This window comes from Amphiprion ocellaris, chromosome 4 (assembly GCF_022539595.1).
Source record: "Amphiprion ocellaris isolate individual 3 ecotype Okinawa chromosome 4, ASM2253959v1, whole genome shotgun sequence".
NCBI classification, from domain to species: domain Eukaryota; kingdom Metazoa; phylum Chordata; class Actinopteri; family Pomacentridae; genus Amphiprion; species Amphiprion ocellaris.
The window spans coordinates 27,532,561-27,552,047 of NC_072769.1; the positions used below are offsets into that span (position 1 = coordinate 27,532,561).

Here is a 19,487-nt window from a genome sequence, read left to right on the forward strand (position 1 = left end):
GAATCTTTATAAAACTGTATTATGTGTTTTATGGATTATCTCAGTCTAATATTCAATAAATATTTATATTAGTTTGATGATCTGAAACATTTAAGTGTGAGAAAAATGCAAAAATACAAGATTTCTGTAGGGAGGCAAATACTTACTCATATATAGTACAGATACTCAGCTTATTGAGTAATAAGTGTGGATAAGATAAATTAAAATGAGACATACTTTACTGGCCCTAAAGGGAAATTTTTCTGTGGCAGGAGCTATGACGATTATAAAACAACCAAACAAAAAAAAACACCGAATTAAACCACAAATAGAAAAATAATATTTCCACCAAAAAGTACATACTGCTCTTGTAAAAACACTGTATAGTATAAAACTGAAGATATTTAATTGAGCTGTTTGCTGAAGTGGAGATAAAAGTTTAATTTGGCTGCTGCTCTATTTGTAGAAAATAAAATTACTATCTTGTGAGCACATCTGATAACAGTTTTATAGTTCAGGGATTAGTGTTCTTTCCTTCCAATCTCGTTTATTCCCATTAAACCGAGCTGCTTTATGGTTGGTCAGTGATGTGTTACTGACAGATCTGATAAATAAATAAATGGATGTCTGGATCGTGGTTAATATATTTTAGGATTAACATGATTTATTGTTGCCTCGATGAACAAACGGAGGAGTCACCCTCGTTGTGAGTCCACTTATAGTCACCTCACAGACCACTGAACATTAGATTACTCTGAAAATAAGTCACTTAAATGTGATGTGATTACAACTCAGAGGTCACTGCATGCAGCATTACTGCAGTGGATGCTGCTGATGTGCTATTTGTTGTGCTTTAGCATAAAATTAATGAAGATTTCTCATTTTTTTCCAAGTCTCGTGACAGTACTGTCAAAAAGAGAACGCAATAATCCATTGACCTTTATCCATTCAACACATATATGCTCAAAAATTTATTTAAATAGGATATTATGCTAATGATAATAAGGAATTCAGTAGGTTTTTGGGTAATTATACTTGTACAGGTTCCAGTTTTTGGATTAAATATTGCAAAATGCAATATGAGTTCTGCACAGATTTTCTTCCTCATTAAGGACCTGAAATTGCTTTTAAAAGCTGCCATTGTGGACAGAAGTGTGTTTCCAGTGTGTTGTTGTCTAACAGACTTGCAAATAAATGTAAACCTGCCCACCGTTTGAGTAGAAACTGGAACAAAGCAACATGAATTCTGGATGAGAAGAATATTTAGTTTCATCTTCCGTTCTTCATGTTTCAGACTCGGTCGGGTGTGTGGATCCAGATGAGTGTGTTCGAGTGTGTGGAGCTGAGGTGGGATGCTCCAACATCGCTTTCCCCAAACTAGTCATTGAACTCATGCCAAGCGGTGAGAATATGGCTTTATCCTACTTGTTTTAAATTTGTAAATGTGTCAAAGACTTTGATAAGTTTTCAGCAGCCCAGCGGAAAATCTTACTGCTCAAAGTTTGCTCCTCTTTAGCTTAGAAGACAAAATTGTGATTCTCATTTTAGGTTTGTTTTAGCTTTGATTTTGTCTAATGTGATTCTCTTATTTTTCTCCTAAAATTCAGCAGGAGATATAGATGAGAAAGGAGCAGAACAATTAGCAACAGGAGTCAAACTTGGGATTTAAAGGAGATCATTCGACTAATGGCTCCATTATTTCTCAGTTGAGCTGCATGTGAACTGTATATGAGCTAAATTTTATACAAGTATTATACATTGTATATATACAATATATATGCGTAACAAATTTATTAGACCACTGTTGCTCATTGTTCTCCTCTTTTCTCATCTATATCTCCTTTTGAATTTTAGGAAAACAATATGAGAATCATATGAAACAAAATCAAAACTAAAATAAGTATCACAATTTTGTCTCCTGAGCTATAGAGAAGCAAACTTTGAACAGGAAGATTTTCCTCTGGGATCACACACCTGTGAATCCATATGTGTGTTTTAGGTTTGCGTGGACTCATGATAGCTGTGATGATGGCCGCTCTGATGTCCTCGCTGACCTCCATCTTTAACAGTAGCTCCACACTTTTCACTATGGACATCTGGAAGAAGCACCGACCGCGAGCCACAGAGAGGGAGCTGCTGCTGGTCGGCAGGTGTGACACTCTTAACATCTGACGGTGCTTAACAACAGACTGAATAAAGAAAACAGACATTTGTGTGTAGAGAAAGTGAAAGATGAAGCCATGCTGCTTGTGTTTGTTCCAGGATCGTGACTGTGATCCTGGTGGTGGTGAGCGTGGTATGGATCCCCATCCTTCAGTCGGCCAACAGTGGCCAGCTGTACGTTTACATCCAGTCGGTGACGAGCTACCTGGCTCCACCCGTCACTGCTGTCTTCACTCTGGCAGTCTTCTGGAAGAGGACCAACGAACAGGTAACATACAAACACATGCACAGAGAGTCTTCCACACAAAAAAACAGTGGCGTGCAAAAGTATTTGCCCTCCTACAGACATCTTGTTTGCATATTTGTCGCATATAAATGTGTCAGATAATTTAATGTAAGACTAAGATAATCCAAGAAAAAACTAAATGTAGTTTGTGAAGTAAAAATGCTGACCAGTCCATCTTGCCCTATCTGAAAAAGCAATCACCCCCTTAGCTACCAATCTACCAAATGGCCTAATTCATTCAGGAGTTGGGTTTAGTTTCACCATCCACACTCACATATGATTACTGTCAGGCTTATTGAATCTAAACATCACTAAATAGAACCTTGAGAAGTAGTTAAGGGTCTCAAAAAGCAGCACATGATGCCAGGTTCTAAGAAGAACATGATACCAGCAGTGAAACATGGAGGTGGTAGTGTGATGGTTGGAGGACCTGGATGACTTGTCATCACTGATGGAGCCATGAATTCTGCTCTCTATCAGAAAATCCTCCTGGAGAAAATCCACCATCAGTTCATGACCTAAAGCTCAACACAAATGGTTTACGCAGCAAGACAATGACCCAAAACACACAAGCAAGTCCACCTCTGAGTGGCTCAAAAAGAACAAAATTGAGGTTCTGGAGTGGCCGAGTCAAAGTCTGGACCTGAATCCAATTGAAATGCTGAGATAAGACCTTAAAAGGACAGTTCATGCTGGAAAACAATCTAAAGTGGCTAAATTAAAACTATTCTGCAGAGAGGAGTGGACTAGAATTCCTCCATTGTGATGTAAAAAGACTGATCACAAGCTGGAACAAACATTTAATTGCAGTTGTTGCTGCCAAGGGGCCACCCAGTTATTCAGTTCAGTAGGGTCATTACTTATTTAAGGATAAGGATAAGAATAAGGATAAACTTTATTGATCCCACAGTGGGGAAAGTTCACCGTTACAGCAGCTCCAAAGAAAAAGTATAAAGGAAGTGCAGGAATAGATAAGAAAAAGAAACACAGTGCAAAAATTGCAGAAAAAACATTATATACAGATGATTTTTTTTTTCTTCTAAATATCATGTAGAAGATTATATACAAGAGGATGAGGTATCAGTTATTGCACTGATGAGGTACAGGGGTGGTATAGGTTTTCAGTAAATCTTCACTAAATCATAATTTAAAAGCTGCATTTTGTGTTTTGTGCATTTTCTCTGTCTAATATTCAATTAATACTAGTTTGATGATCTGGAGCATTTAAGTGTGAAAAATATGCAAAATTAGAAGGGGGGCAAATACTTTTGCACAGCATGTATGTACTGTATGTGTACAGTTGCAACCACCACTTAATTCCATTTTTCCTACTAATTCAATAATAGGTTTGTATATGGAATGAAAATAGTGAAAAAGGCCAAAGGAACATCCTCAAATTGTTCATTTTGACTAAAACCTAAATGTAGTAAATTACAGTGAGAGAAAAGAAGGACTTTCTGACATCTGGGAAGCTGGAACCAGTGAGTTTCTGGCGTTTTTACTGAACAAATGACAACAGAATTTTAAGGTCAATTATCAGATTCTGTCATTGAACAAATTAATTTATCAACTACTACCCATTGCAGCAATTAATAAGAAACAAGCATGTAATTACAGTAGTACTTCCGTCCATCAATTAGCTATATATGGAGGACTAAAAGTGCCAAAATTAAATAAATAAATACATCATTAAATAATTAATTAAATATGTCATTAATTAATTAAAATTGGAATTAAATATTTCATTAATTAATTAAAATTGGAATTAAATATGTCATTAATTAATTAAAATTGGAATTAAATACTTAAATGTGTTATTAAATAAATATATCATTAAATAATTAAATATGTCATTAATTAATTAAAATTGGCATTAAATATGTCATTAATTAATTAAAATTGGCATTAAATATGTCATTAATTAATTAAAATTGGAATTAAATACATAAATGTGTTATTAAATATGTCATTAATTTATTAAAATAACAATTATTTTAAGTAAAAAACATATTTCATTATTTCACTATTTAATTAATTATTTCATGGTCCTTGCGTTGCAGTGGATCATGAATTTATTTTATCTGTCAACCTCGCCCGTCAAAGTCGGTGGGCGGATCCTAACACCTGATTGGTTACCCTGCACATCAAGTCAAGGCAAATCGATTCCAGATAATGGATTGACGCAGAGCTTGTGAACACATTCCGATACACTGGGTGGCGCTATTCACCTCTACGTTGGTTTGGATACTCAATAAAACAAAACTTTATTAGCAACCGCTAAAGACTCGGTCCTCTTTCCCAAATGTTGATACATGCGGTGCAAGACAAATTTTCCTTTAGCATTTCCTTTAGCATCTACTCGGCGCGCCACGGCTCGTCTCGGTTTAGTTGTTTTTCCATTACATTGAGTACCACCTCATCGTGGGTTGAGTCGTCATAGCACGGTGGCCCGAAAGTCCCTTACCGTCATTTTTGTGCGACACAAACGCAATGCAACAATGTACATGGAGGCGATAGTACACCTGCTGCTCGGTCTGTGGCTTTCTGTCAGATTCAGAGTAACAGAAGAGTCGGAGAAAGCTGAGAGCGGCGAGTCGAAACACTCAGGAGACACACAGGAGAGTTTGGGAGGCGATACAGCAGTATCAAGCTGAAGACAAGAGGATATGAACGAGACGACATATAAGGGTAAGCTAATGCTAGTTCGCTAGCTATCGTGTATCAGTCCTGTGAACGACCCTGTAATGGCTGCAGTTTGTCGCTATTAGGTATTAAAATATGTATGCTGTGTATGTGTTTCAGATGCTCTCTGATGAGACTTCATGGGATTTACCTGAAGCAGCAGCACATGAGCCTGCAGTGGCACAAGGTGTAGAGGAGGAGGGCAGAGATGTACAGGATGCACTGATGCACTACGTGTCATGCAAAAGTTAAAAGTTGTTCTTCTTGTTATACTTCTGTTTTTCTGTCCCCGGACCGCTATTGTTTTCTTTAATGCAATTCTGACAATAAACTTTTGTAGATGTGTCTATGCTATTGTTTGTTTGTGAAGGTTAGCAAGATTAAATAAAAAATTAAACGCCAAAACATTAAAACAGCTGTTTTAAGAAAATTCCAGTTTGATAAATCAGTATTGCTTTGGTGTAATTCAGTCACCAGAATTATGAACCATAAAGGAGTTTGTGTTAAAACATGTTAAATCCCATTAAACACAAATACATTATTAGGGAATATAGAATTGTTTGGTTCAGACTGTTGACTCTTTTCCTACCAGTGTCTTAACAGACAAAATGAAAAGTTATGATGCAATCACATAAGTCACAAAATAGTTTATTAGTCAGCAGCAAAATCAAAACTATTTACAATGTGCAAAGTACAAACTGTGGTGGGCCTCTCCTACAGTGGAGGACTAAAAGTAAAACTATATACAACTACAGGTGCTGGTCATATAATTAGAATATCATGAAAAAAGTTGTTCATTATTTCAGTAATTCCATTCAAAAAGTGAAACTTGTATATTATACTCATTCATTACACAGAGACTGATATATTTCAAATGTTTATTTCTCTTAACTTTGATGATTATACCTGAATACTAACAAAAATCTCAAATTTGGTATCTCTGAAAATTAGAATATTGTAGAAAGGTTCAATATTGAAGACACCTCTAATCAGCTAATTAACTCAAAACACCTGCAAAGGCCTTTAAATGGTCTCTCAGCCTAGTTCTGTAGGCTACACAATCATGGGGAAGACTACTGACCTGACAGTTGTCCAAAAGACAAGCTTTTTCGTGATATTCTAATTATATGACCAGCACTTGTAAATCTCAAGTCTATGGGAGGTGGACTCGCTCACACTCGCCGGCTGCCCACTGCCTACCCAGCTACCCCAGCTGCCCCAGCACACCCAGGAATGACTGGTTGAAGGCAGTATTCTGGGCCAGCTTCATTCTCTCTTGCCTCGCTGAGGAGCAACCAGATGTTCTCATCATGCTGGGCATGACTCCACTCCTCCTCAGTCTGCATCTCCACAAGTACGCTAGGAAGGTCCAATTTTCTGTGGCCCCCTTTCCTCTTGCCTAGACCAAAGACAGAAAAGTGATCAGAGTCAGCTTTAATGGCCAAGTAAGTACACAATATACACAGAATTTGGTTTCGGCTGTTGGTGTCATCCTAGGAATATGGAAGAGAATAATAAAAAATAAACAATAGAAAGAGGAACAGGGAGGAAAAAGAAATAGTAGTAAAATAGAACACAATATAAACAGAAATGTACAGCTAGACTGGAATGTATGAACACATTAGCAAAATGGTAATTGCTATAAACACAGTAGTGGCGATTTTTGTGTACAGGGCACTGTAGTCCAAATGTCCAGGGTGAGTGGGGTCTCTGATGATGTTTTCTGCAGTCCGTACTATGGGCTGTAGTCTGTTTCTGTCCTGCTGTGTGGTTGATCCAGAGGTGCACAGGACAGATTGTATGACTGCAGTGTAGAACTGGATCAACAGCTCATGTGGCAGGCCATGTCTCCTCAGCTGTCGTAGGAAATACATCCTCTGCTGAGCCTTTTTCAGGAGGTCCTGAGAGATTGTAGTCCCCAGGAGCTGGAAGGACTCCACAGCTATGATGTGATGTGTTTAGCCACCCGTCCATCCATTTTCAATCATGATCATGTCTTTGATACTTTAATAAACTTCTGGCACTCTTCGCTTTAACCAAAGCACAAGCAGTAACTGCTCCACCACAAACAAAAACGACGTGGTGTGAACTTCATTTCATCCTGTGCACATTTTGGAGTTGCTAAGAAGAGCTGTGTTTTCTCATTTTTATGTATATTTTCATTCAGTTTCACAGCTACCTAGTGACTATAAGAAGAATGGTTGCAATACTACACCGCACCAGAACGTAAATTAATTAGAGTGACTTACTTGTTAAATCAATAGAAAATAAATGCAGCTGCATGTGTTCTGTTTATGTGTCACTGTAGCTACATGTAGCTTTCATCAGGCGTTCCTGAGCTGGCTGCTGCACAGTTTGCATTTACACCTGCCTCAATTCTTGGTCATTGGTCTCGTTGTTCTGATCATGCTTGCAGGCATTTACACCTGTAGTAATAATAATACGAAAATCAACCATGCTCTCTGTTTACCGTGTCTTACCGGTGATAAGACGGTGCTGTTGACAGGGTCGGTGTCGAAGCTGGTGCTGGAGAGGAGCTGCTGCTGGTGGTGGAGAGGAGACAGGGCAGCCGGGGGCTCCGCGACGGAGGTGGAGTAGGCTTCGCATGTGGAAAGGGATTCTTGAACAGAAATAAACACTCACTCTAAGTACAAGAAAAACACGGCATGCTGACTGAAGTATTAGCTTCTGAGAGCTAAACGTTAGAAACAGCAGCACGAAATACAAGCAGAGCACGGAGTTAGCGCCGATGGCTAACTAGCTATCTTATTGTCTGCTCCAGGAGACAACGACGTTACTTTCTAAAAATACTTGTTTGCTTAAAAGAAGCTTGCCACCAATGGAATAAATGATGTATAAGTTTCTTGAAGTCACAAAACACTCACCGTTCTCGAACGTCTCCAACAATGCAGCGGCTGAGTCTCCCTCCTGTTGCTGGCGGTGCGGTGCCAGTAAATAGCTTCCATTAAACCTCTTCCAACACCTCCTGGTTGACCCACGCCGGCCGTTGTGGTCCTTGGTGGACCGATAGTCATTTTTGAGCTTTTTCAGCTTCTCCCTACACTGCTTCTGTCCTCTTTATATACAGTCTACTGTATATGTGAGCGGCCATCCGCTCAGAGACCTCCTGATAAACTTTCTCCGTCCAGCTCTCTCTGTATTCTTTGGTCCGCCACCAAAGACAAAGTCTCGACCTCTTCATTCACCCACGGTACAGGTCTGGCTGTCACATTAAAATTATGAAGAACAGAGAGTTTCGTGAAGAGCAATGCACACCGTCGCTGTTTACAGTCATTTTTTTAATGCAGGATTTTGTTTTCGTGCTGAAGTTGCTCTGTGTCGTCACTCCCTGTCCAATCAGTGGCCTGCACTATGTAAACGCCACATTATCGGCTCATCTCAGCTCGCTGGGAACCTCAGCCGAGAAGGTGCTGAAAATTAGTCCGTATGGAAACGCTCGCTAACAAAGATGAGACGAGCCGTACCGTGCCGAGTAGATGCTTGTGGAATCGCGGCTAAACAAAGACGAGCGGAGCCGTGCCGCGCCGAGTAGGTCCTAAAGGAAAAGCGCTCGACACTCCGAGCATCGCTGCAATTTGACAGGCTGGTAATCCACAAAGAACGTGATGTTCCAGAACTTCCCTCGGTATGCCAAACGCCCTGGTCCCTGTGTGTGCTCCTGTTGCACCCTGGTACCAGAAAACCGGCGGAGTACTTCCTCTAAATTTGCAGTCACTCTACGGTCAACATCTTGGTCGGAAAGTGCGGAAATAACTTCAACAACGTCAATAAATTCCTCTGCTTTACACGCTACATGCTCGCGGTCAGCAGGTCCTGCTTCCACATACTCTGCAAGGTCTAAAATATCTCTCACCAACTCTCTAGAAAGTTCACAGCGACTCTCCCTCTACACAGCCTCCATGTTTAGAAAGACTTCTACTTCCGGTTTCAAGGCAGACAAAAGCAGTGGATTAGACTAGATTCACGTTAGTCCCGCCCACGGACTTTGACGGGCGAGGTTGACAGATAAAATTAATTCATGATCCACTGCAACACAAGGACCATGAAATAATTAATTAAATCGTGAAATAATGAAATATGTTTTTTACTTAAAATAATTGTTATTTTAATAAATTAATGACATATTTAATAACACATTTATGTATTTAATTCCAATTTTAATTAATTAATGACATATTTAATTCCAATTTTAACTAATTAATGACATATTTAATTATTTAATGATATATTTATTTAATAACACATTTAAGTATTTAATTCCAATTTTAATTAATTAATGACATATTTAATTCCAATTTTAATTAATTAATGAAATATTTAATTCCAATTTTAATTAATTAATGACATATTTAATTAATTATTTAATGATGTATTTATTTATTTAATTTTGGCACTTTTAGTCCTCCATAGCTATACACCAACCGCTTTATTGTCAGTATGGTCGCAGGGGGGATGGGGGCCCACCAAGCACACTCGCACACCTACGACCAATTTAGAATCATCAGTAACCTCAGCATGTCTTTGGACATGCTAACTCCACACAGAAAGACCCACACCAGGGATCTTCTAGCAGTGAGGTGACAATCACTGCAACACAGTGCTGCCCTACATTAGTACTTAATAAATAATAAGGATCCTTTGAACAGGGATATTTTTAAGACTCAAAATATTGCTTTTCAACAAACAGACAAAAAAGCATTGGTAAGCGTTGTCTCAAGCATAACCAAACTTAATTTAAAGTTTTATGCCATTCTGGACAGAATTGACCAAGCTAATTCTGCAGAACTTTCTGGATGTTTGAGGTTTTCCTCAGTGCCTTGTTTGTCCTTTCCACTACACTGTATTTGCTTTATGGTTTTATTAGCCTCACGTGGGATCGAGATTTGTGCTGCAGTCTCTTTCTCTTTCTCTCTCTGCTTGGTGTGGATTCCTTTGTGTGAGAAAGTGTGAAGTGTGTGTGTTAGTCACATCTGATGAAGTGTATTGTTTATGGCTTCCTGTGGAGGAACCAGCATGAACATATTGCACTCTGGCTTTAAAAGAAAAGAAAGTCTTTGCCTTTATCTGATAACAAAGTGAGTGAAAGTGTGTTTATGACCAGATAAAGACTTCAAGTTAAACAGAACATCGCTGTAGGAAGGGCATCTATCAGCTCCAAGTCAACAACACGTGTTGAGACATTGTTTGGCTGCAAGTAAAGACCAGTTGGCTGCATATTCAAGATCCAACCCCTGTTTTAACAGAGCGAGTATTGGGTGTGTCTGCTGGCATGCTGTCAAACAACTGAAAAAGAGAATTTTTTTAGGTTTTTCAGAATGAACAGGGTTTTCTCCTGTGCTATAATGTAAATATGACCTTTTAGCAACTCAGAAAAGCTTCAAAGAGTCCACTCTAGTTGACTCTCACTACTTTGTGTTTACAGTGAACTCACCTGAGGTTACAACATGAGATGGCAACAGCCAAGCAAACTCTGATTTGATCATTTGCAGGTCAAAGGACATCCCAGTCATATAAAATTATTTGTAGTTATGTTGGCGTAGTATGAGGCAGTATTGTTCTCTGAGGGTGCAAGTTCAGCACAGACTGAAATATGAAAACAACTACTGAATGGATGGCCATTAATTCTTGTCAAGACATTCATGTATCCCAGAGGATGTATTCTTTTTTATTGTAACAGCTACCAGATAAAATTTAGTACTAACATTCAGGTTGTACTCAGTGTTTTTCAATGCAGAACTTTGATTTATAGCTATAAAATAATGATACAACAACATTCCCATTAGCCCCATCGGCAGTGGTTCTCTTAGGTCCACTGGGCTGCTGGATGGGGCCTTCATGGATCGGGTTTGTACCAGTAAAAACTGTGTTGGTACAAAAATGCGATCTACCTCAGATTTAACCCACCTAAGCTCATTGTATTTTGATCTGTACCTGGTTTAACTGCTGTAACAATGTAAATTTCCCCTGGAGTGGGGAGAAATAAAGAACTTTATCTTTATCTTATCTTTATCTTATCTTTAAAGTGGCCCAGATGCAAAAAAAACCACACTAAAATCTCCACGTTTTTACATTCTAACACAAAAAACAATCGTTTTCCAATTCAAAAATTATGTTTTATAGAGTCTTTAGTCTTTATATGAAAATCTGTTTAAGATTTGACCAACCTAAGCTTGACCAAGAGCTTCCAAACTCCCCCAGTCAGATCAAACATTTGTGAGATAAACAAGTCCAATCCACAAAGACCCCATCCTGCGAAGTGCAGAACCCAAAGGATCTATTGCCAATGTCTGGTACCAAAACACCCACAGAGGCGTTCATGCCCTTGCTTTATCCGCACAAGAAGCACCTGCACTGTCGTGGCGAATGAGTTCAACATTACCTACTAAACACAAGCATGTCAAAAATGTTCCTGTGAGCATTTTAGCATTTACTTCTGCTGTGCCTCGACGACTCTTTAGGCTCGTATCAGCAGCATGACGAACTGCACATTTAAACACTGTCACTGAAACAGGGTTGAAACACAATTTTTAGATGACCTCAGTGTCTTGTCACAGTTTAAATCCAACCGTGTACAGACATGCCAAAAACCAAACCCAATGCTGAATGTCACAGCCATCTGCTTCTTCTAGACCTATAAAAAGGTTAATGAGAAGGGTTCATAGTGGTGTTACACAAAAAGGTCTAAGCTTTTTATTTGATCAGATGAACTGGCAGCATATCGCAGTAATAATCTGAACGTTATTGACTCACAGGGTCAAAGGACACATGAGTCACATGCTAAGTAGTCTGGCTGCAGAGTGCAATCAATACAGACTTGCTTACACGTTAGCATGATGTGTGCAGTCATAAAAGCAGCAAATATCACTCATAAAATCTATCTATCTATCTATCTATCTATCTATCTATCTATCTATCTATCTATCTATCTATCTATCTATCTATCTATCTATCTATCACAATGACATGAGAGAAAGTATGTTTACTCTGTGTGCTGTAACAATCTGATTATTTTCTTCATGCATGTGAAGTCGAACTGCACAGATCACATTCTTTGCTGGAGCGTAGACGGAGAGTTATTTGTGTTGCTGCACGTGTGTTCACTCACAGTAAGTGAGAAGTGACATGATGGTGACAGATCATCACGGTGGGAAACTTACGAGCCGAACACACCCAAGCATAAACCCTGAGCTGCTTCAGGTCGGGAATTAGTCCGATGAAGAAATCACTTTTCTGTGTGCCCAGAGCAAAAAATGTTCAAAGTTTTCAAAAACTATATATATATATATATATATATATATATATATATATATATATATATATATATATATATATGCATCAATGTGTACACTACAGGGGAAACATTTGGAAGCAACTTCAAGTTTCTGTTCACAATGTCTCTTAAAAACTGGTATAAATTCTATGGATTTTGGGATGTATTTACTGTATGATCAGACTTTGCTTCCACTGATATGCATCACATTCCTCATTTTACCTTTAGGTATGCATTGATGTTACCAGTCAATTGTTGAATACATGAAAACAAAAGAAGGGCTTAGTTTTAGGGTTGAGAAGATTAACAAGAGTCACAACTTCAGTGCAAAAGTAAAAAAAATAATAAAATCTCAACTGTGTCCATATCTCTATAACTACCACAGAAATTACTAGAAAGAAACAGCTGAGTACAGAAACAAGACTGCAGATACAAATATTTGATAATTACAGTGAAAATGTATACTGATGAGAGACTCTTTATACAATAATCATGTTTATTTTGTTGCAAAGTACACCAATGAAACTATGATCTTTCGGCCTGAAGGTTTGACAAAACATTAGGAAGACTCGGTATAATTTAATAAAGTGGTTGTATCATATTTACATAAAATAAAGCTCATACAAAGTTCACATATAGCTCAATTGACAAAAAAAATTGATCCATTAGTTGAATTATCTCCTTGAAATCTCAAGTTTGACTCTTGTTGCTAATTGTTCTCCTCCTTTCTCACCTATATCTCCTGGTGAATTTTAGGAGAAAAATATGAGAAACAGATCAGACTAAATCCAAACTAAAACAAGACTGAAATGAGAATCACAACGCTGTCTCGCGAGCCGCAGAAGAACAAACTTGGAGCGGTAAGATTTTCCTCTGGGTGTGTTTTCAGGGTGCGTTCTGGGGCCTGATGGTGGGTTTGGTGGTGGGAGTGTGTCGGATGGTGCTGGAGTTCGCCTTCCCTCCACACCGATGTGGCGTCGTGGATTCAGCTCCCACGGTGCTACGCAGCGTCCACTACCTCCACTTCGCCATCCTGCTGTGTGGACTCACCGCTATCGTGGTTGCCGTGGTTTCACTGCTCACGCCACCGCCCACCCACGAGCAGGTATGTACACATAGTTTGGTATTACACACACACAATAGCTTGATAAATACTCAAACTATTAGCGAGGTGAGGATATGTAGGTAATGTAATGTTTTCTACTAAAAATCAACCTCAGGTAAAAACACCTGCACATCTGAAAGTAGATTATCTGAAGCTCGGCCTCCATGTTAAAGATGACATTCCCATCTAAATCCAAAAGATCAACACTGAGCTCAAAATCTTACCATACAGTTGAACTATTGTTGCACAGAACAGAATGACTAACTAAAGGCTTTACATTTGACATTTTGTTATAGCTGCTGACCCATTTGTCACACATGATTTCACTCCAACCCGCAAATGAACTCTAACTGCAAACATCAGCCTTTCTGATGAAACACTTCGTCTTACCAGGTTTCAAAGGAATTAAGCAGAACGGTGTGATTCACACATTTATCACATTCATCATCTGTAACCTCACATGTTCAGACCATCACCACATTCATCTGTATGCTCCCTTGTACATACACACAGCTAATCACAACTACTACTTTATGTCCACTAAAACACACACACTGCTCTAAGTAAATAATTATTACTAGAATTATCTGTGGATAAAATTTATTTACACATTTAAAACACTAACTGTATAGCTGAAGAATATTTCACCCTCCTCGGCACTGGAAATGATTACAAATAAAATATTAGTTTTGAGAATTTGTTTTCTTGAAGAGAGTTTGATGATAGCACACCTATAGCTTCCTGTTGATATGAAGCTATAACCAACAACTAGTTAGCTCAGCTCAGCATAAAGACAACAGGCAGAAACAGCTGGATGGCATTTTCAAATATATATATATATATATATATGTTACGCACCGTCTAGGCTGAAGCTGTGTAGCATAATATTTTTTTAAAAAAATGAAAAACTAATATTTTCCCAGTCCCCAACAACAATTAACAAGTTCTAAGAAAATTACAAAAAGGTTTATTTACAATATGTTAAAATGAAACAGGCCACTTCATGGGCTATTCAAACAACAACAGAACTGGATACAAACTAAAGAGGCATTTAAGCACTCAAACAAAAAAACTATCCAACAAAACTACTACAAAAAGAAAACCTAAGTCTAACAAACAAAAAACAACACTAGCTTATCCTAACAAAGAAAACACAGGTATCAAGTAAATTGGTTTGAGTCTGGGAAAAACGTGAAAAAGGGCCTGCTGTCAGAGTGGCTCCACTCCACTGCCAGCCGCTGACATTTTCAAAGGGGCAACAGCCAACCAGCGTCGTCCGCCTTGCCGCCAATTCCACCTCCTGCACACAAAGATCTACACACACACACACAGAACACCCACTACAACCTAACAAGACAGATGACTCACACAGAAAACAAGGACGAGACAAAGATCCACACAAAGACAGAACACCCACTCCCAGACAATAAAACAGATCCAAACTACAAACACAATATTACAAAATACAGCCACAGCTGTAACTATATGTATATATGTATATATGTATATATGTATATGTATATATGTATATATGTATATATATATATATATATATATATATATATATATATATATATATATATATATATATATATATATAGATATATAGATATATAGATATATAGATATATATAGATATATAGATATATAGATATATATAGATATATATAGATATAGATATATAGATATATAGATATAGATATAGATAGATTTATATTTATTAGTGTCAGATCTCATTAAGAAATCAGTAATGAAAGCATCATGACCTCAAATGCACCACTTGCCTAAATAAGGACAGTCAGTACCTCTGGTAATGGATTAATTTTCATACATAAGCTTGTAAAATAAATTGTATATTTCTTTTGTATATATCTGTATCTATATCTATATTTGGAAAAGCCAATCCAGCTGTTTCTGTCTGTTATCTTTATGCTAAGCTAACTAGCTGTTGGTCATAGCTTCATATCAATAGAAAGATATGGGTGTGCTACATACACACCACAAGTCATAAGTTTGGACACACCTTCTCATTTGATGGTTTTTCTTTATTTTCATGACTATTTACATTATAGATTCTCACTGAAGGCATCAAAACTATGAATGAACACATATAGAGTTATGCAGTGAACGAAAAAGTGTGAAATAAGTCAAAACATGTTTTATATTTTAGATTCTCCAAAATAGCCACCTTTTGTTTGATTTACTGGTTTGCTCACTCTTGGCATTCTCTCCGTGAGCTTCATGATATAGTCACCTGAAATGGTGTTTTTTTAAGCTTTACAGGTCTGGGGAGAAATTAATTGTATAATATATAAACACGTCATTTATATATATTGAGGGAATGCCAAGAGTGTGCAAAGCAGTAATCAAAGTAAAGGGTGGCTATTTTGGAGAATCTAAAATATAAAACATATTTAGAGTTATTTCACAATTATTTGTTTGCTACATAATTCCATATATCTTGCTTCATAGTAGCAGTAAAAATAGAGAAAAAAACATTGAATGAGAAGGTGTTTATAGGTGTTTATATATAATACAATTAATTTCTCCCCAGACCTGATGACTCCATGTGCAGCATCATTTAAATGTTAAATTGTTCAAAATTGTACCATCTTATAGTGATTACACCCTTCTGAGGTGAACTGCAGGTTATGTGGCCTTATGTCAAATTAAAAAACAACAGTTTTGATTTGAGATAATTAAAAACACAGGCCCCACAAGTAGGGGCTCAAGGCAACTAAAGTCAGTACTTTTAGCTAAACTCATTTCTGACATTCAAATCTTTATTTTGTTCAATACTTTTTTATGAGACAGTATTTTCCAGCTGCTCTTTGCTGGAGGGGGTTGTTGCTTCACATTTCTCTTTAAAATACCCAAGAGGTGTTCTGTTGGATTCAGGTCAGGCAAGATCCCCTGCCCTCACATCATAGTTTTCATTTTTTTTCTTCTTTGGAAACTCTTGGCTGTGTGCTTTGGATTGTTGTGTTACAACTCGGCTCCACAGTTGCAACAAAAACTCGGAGACAACCACTGTACGGTGAAACACAAAGGTTTATTGCCAACTAAAAGCAGTCCACAATGCCGTCAAGGCCCAAACGACACAAAACCCCACACGTGAGGCTGGAGCTCCACAGACACCAGCTCCTGTCAGCCAGCCCCGTCTAGACTGGAGAGGAGAGCAGTTAAATGCAGCTGAGCCACTGATTGCAGGTGTGGCTCAGTCTGGTGACGACCCTCAGCTCCTCATCAGGAACACCTGGTGTCCAGACGAAGGGTCGCCACAGTTGGCATGCTGGAATATTCTGCAAAGCTTCTGGAAGTGACGTTTTCAGACAGTATTTTTGTGTTCTGTATCTGTATATTTCAAATAATCTGTTTTAAGTGGATCCATGATGCAGATAAATGACCTACAGGAATAAAAACTGAGAAAGTTGTGGTCATTTTATACCGTGTTCGTGAAACTAGACAACACAATAATAACCCTAGGGAAACATTTGGGTATCAAAATTTACATAAAAAACATGATCATATTCATAACATTACAAAAGTAACTTTGTGCAAAAATTCAATGTGAAAATGCATCTTGAAAGAGTATTTTCTAGCATTTCTAAGGATTGCACAAATATTGACCAAACTGTCAAAAATGAAAACTGTTTAAGGAGATTATTCCTCACATTGTTGTTCTTCTTGGTCAGCAAACTCAGGTGTTTTTACTATTTTTTACATGGAGTTGCTATCTTGAATGCTGTATTTTCAATCTAGTCTTTCTAAAGCATCTGTTTTTCATTGCTTGTGATTCAGTTACTGCTAGGTGATATTTGAGTTCATTGTTTAGAGAGTTTTAAACGGTTCTTTTTAGTCAGGATATTGTCCAAAAAACCATGTTAGAGCTGAAGTGTGAGTCAGTAAATCATATGCTGGTGCCTTTCCTGCTCTCCCAGGTGTGTAACCTCACCTGGTGGACGATAACTGAAGAGCCACAGAGAGAAATCCCTCTGCAGAAAGTGTCCTCTGTCAGCCACCGTAGCTCCCAGGGTAATAAAACCAGCATCATGTGATGAACACTCATCTGCACACTCAGCTGTTGTTGGAGCAACTTCCTGTGTGTGTGTGTGTGTGTGTGTGTGTGTGTGTGTGTGTGTGTGTGTGTGTGTGTGTGTGTCTCTCTCTCTCTCTCTCTCTCTCTCTCTCTCTCTGTGTGTGTCTGTGTATGTCCCTCTCTATGTGTGTGTCTCTTTGATTTTTGTTTTGTGGGTGTGTCTGTATGTCCCTCTGTGTGTGTGTGTGTCTGATTTTTGTATTATGTCTGTTTGTGTCTCTGATTTGTGTGTGTGTATGTGTGTGCATGTCTCTGATTTTTGTTTTTGTCTGTGTGTGTCTCGGTGTCTCTCTCTCTCTCTCTTTGTGTGTGTGTGTATGTGTGTGTGTTTCAGGCTCTGAACCAGCCCGGCGGGTGATGTGTGGTCGTGGGACAGGATTGTGTATCGCAGCGGTGCGACAGTCGGAGGATTCTCCGTCTCCCAGAGTTCCCAGTGTCCGAGAGAGTGTGTTCTGGTCTCGGTTCTGCTGCGTCAACGCCATCCTCCTGGTCAGCATTAACATTTTTCTGTACGCCTACTTCGCCTGAGTGGAGGATCAGATTTAACATCCTGCCTCGCCCTCCTGCTCCACAACATGAACTGGAAACTCCACCTGCCTGCAAAAACTGATCTGTTTATATCAGGAGGTTCAAAACCAAACGCATCTTTATGGAGATTTCTGCTGAACCCTGAAGGCATCGTGCATTTAACAATATTAATAAAAATATATAGATGTAACTAAAAATGCTAAAAATCACCAAAATTTAGGAGTAGAAAATACACACACACACACACACACACACACACACACACACACACACACACACACAAAAACACACACAGAGACACAGACACGCACACACACACGGACACACACACACATCGACACACACCCCAAAGGATTTAACAGCCAAGATTACAAACATAAATCAGACAAACAAAAAAAACTACCATAAAAATAAAATGTTAGATGACACCACAGTGAAACATAAAATTAATTCCCAATAAAAATATTTTTAAAAATATCTCTAAATCTAATTTAAAACACAGGTCTCTAATTTATAACAAATAAACTAAGTAAAATAAAATACAGAGGATGTTCCACTGAATCTGTTTCACCAGTTAGACTTCTTGTTTGAACATGAAATGAAATCAAAAAGGCTTTTTATCTTCGCTTTTTTCAATAATCAGAATTCTAGCTGTGATCTCAATTAAATGCAAATTAGAGAATCAACTCATTTAAAGACTTTTTTCGGAAAACCCCGTAATAGTTGCAGTAAACTAACTGTAAAGGCAAGTTACTGGAATTATTTCTAATCACCTAATTGACTTAATAATGTTTATCATTTTTAACTGCTAAACTTTATCCTCTTTTCAAAGCTTTTTTAAAAAAAATGTAAATAAGTTTTCAAAGGATTATTATTTACAGTAAAATAAACATCTCATCAAATTAAAAGCTCAAAAATGTATATTAGTAAGAATATGTGGTTTAGTTTGTATGTGACTTTAATTGTATTTTGAAATTATACTCATTCAGTTAATGTTTTCTGCATTATATATATGTGTGTGTGTGTGTGTGTGTGTGTGTGTGTGTGTCTGTGATGATATTTAGCTTGTTTATCAACAGAAATTGCAGATTTTCCTGGCATGATATATTATTTTATATTAGAATTGTTGCTGTCATCCAAATTTAGTTAACACATGTTTTTTTTGTTTAATATTCAAGAGTGAAGCTTCATATGCATCCATATATATATATATATATATATATATATATATATATATATATATATATATATATATATATATATATATATATGTATAAATATGGAGGTTTTCATTCATTTTTTTGCTATTACGATTCATCAGAACTAAAAATTGTAAATCAGCTGAAAAACAAAG

General features: G+C 37.7%; 1 protein-coding gene and 1 long non-coding RNA gene across 2 annotated transcripts in view; both read left to right on the forward strand.

Moving 5' to 3' along the window:
- The window catches only part of slc5a10 (solute carrier family 5 member 10), a 38,652-nt gene extending 20,229 nt beyond the window's left edge, over positions 1-18,423 (forward strand). Inside the window, exons 10-15 of the mRNA XM_023286806.3 lie at positions 1,274-1,381; positions 1,979-2,129; positions 2,242-2,410; positions 13,291-13,506; positions 17,448-17,541; positions 17,940-18,423. Coding sequence (XP_023142574.3) covers positions 1,274-1,381; positions 1,979-2,129; positions 2,242-2,410; positions 13,291-13,506; positions 17,448-17,541; positions 17,940-18,133 — 932 coding nt within the window. The 3' untranslated portion in view covers positions 18,134-18,423. The remainder of the gene's footprint in view (positions 1-1,273; positions 1,382-1,978; positions 2,130-2,241; positions 2,411-13,290; positions 13,507-17,447; positions 17,542-17,939) is intronic.
- LOC129348670 (uncharacterized) lies at positions 4,098-5,455 on the forward strand. Its single transcript, XR_008601292.1, has 2 exons — positions 4,098-5,116; positions 5,231-5,455. It is a non-coding gene; the product is annotated as an uncharacterized LOC129348670 (long non-coding RNA).
- Positions 18,424-19,487: the final 1,064 nt, after the last annotated feature.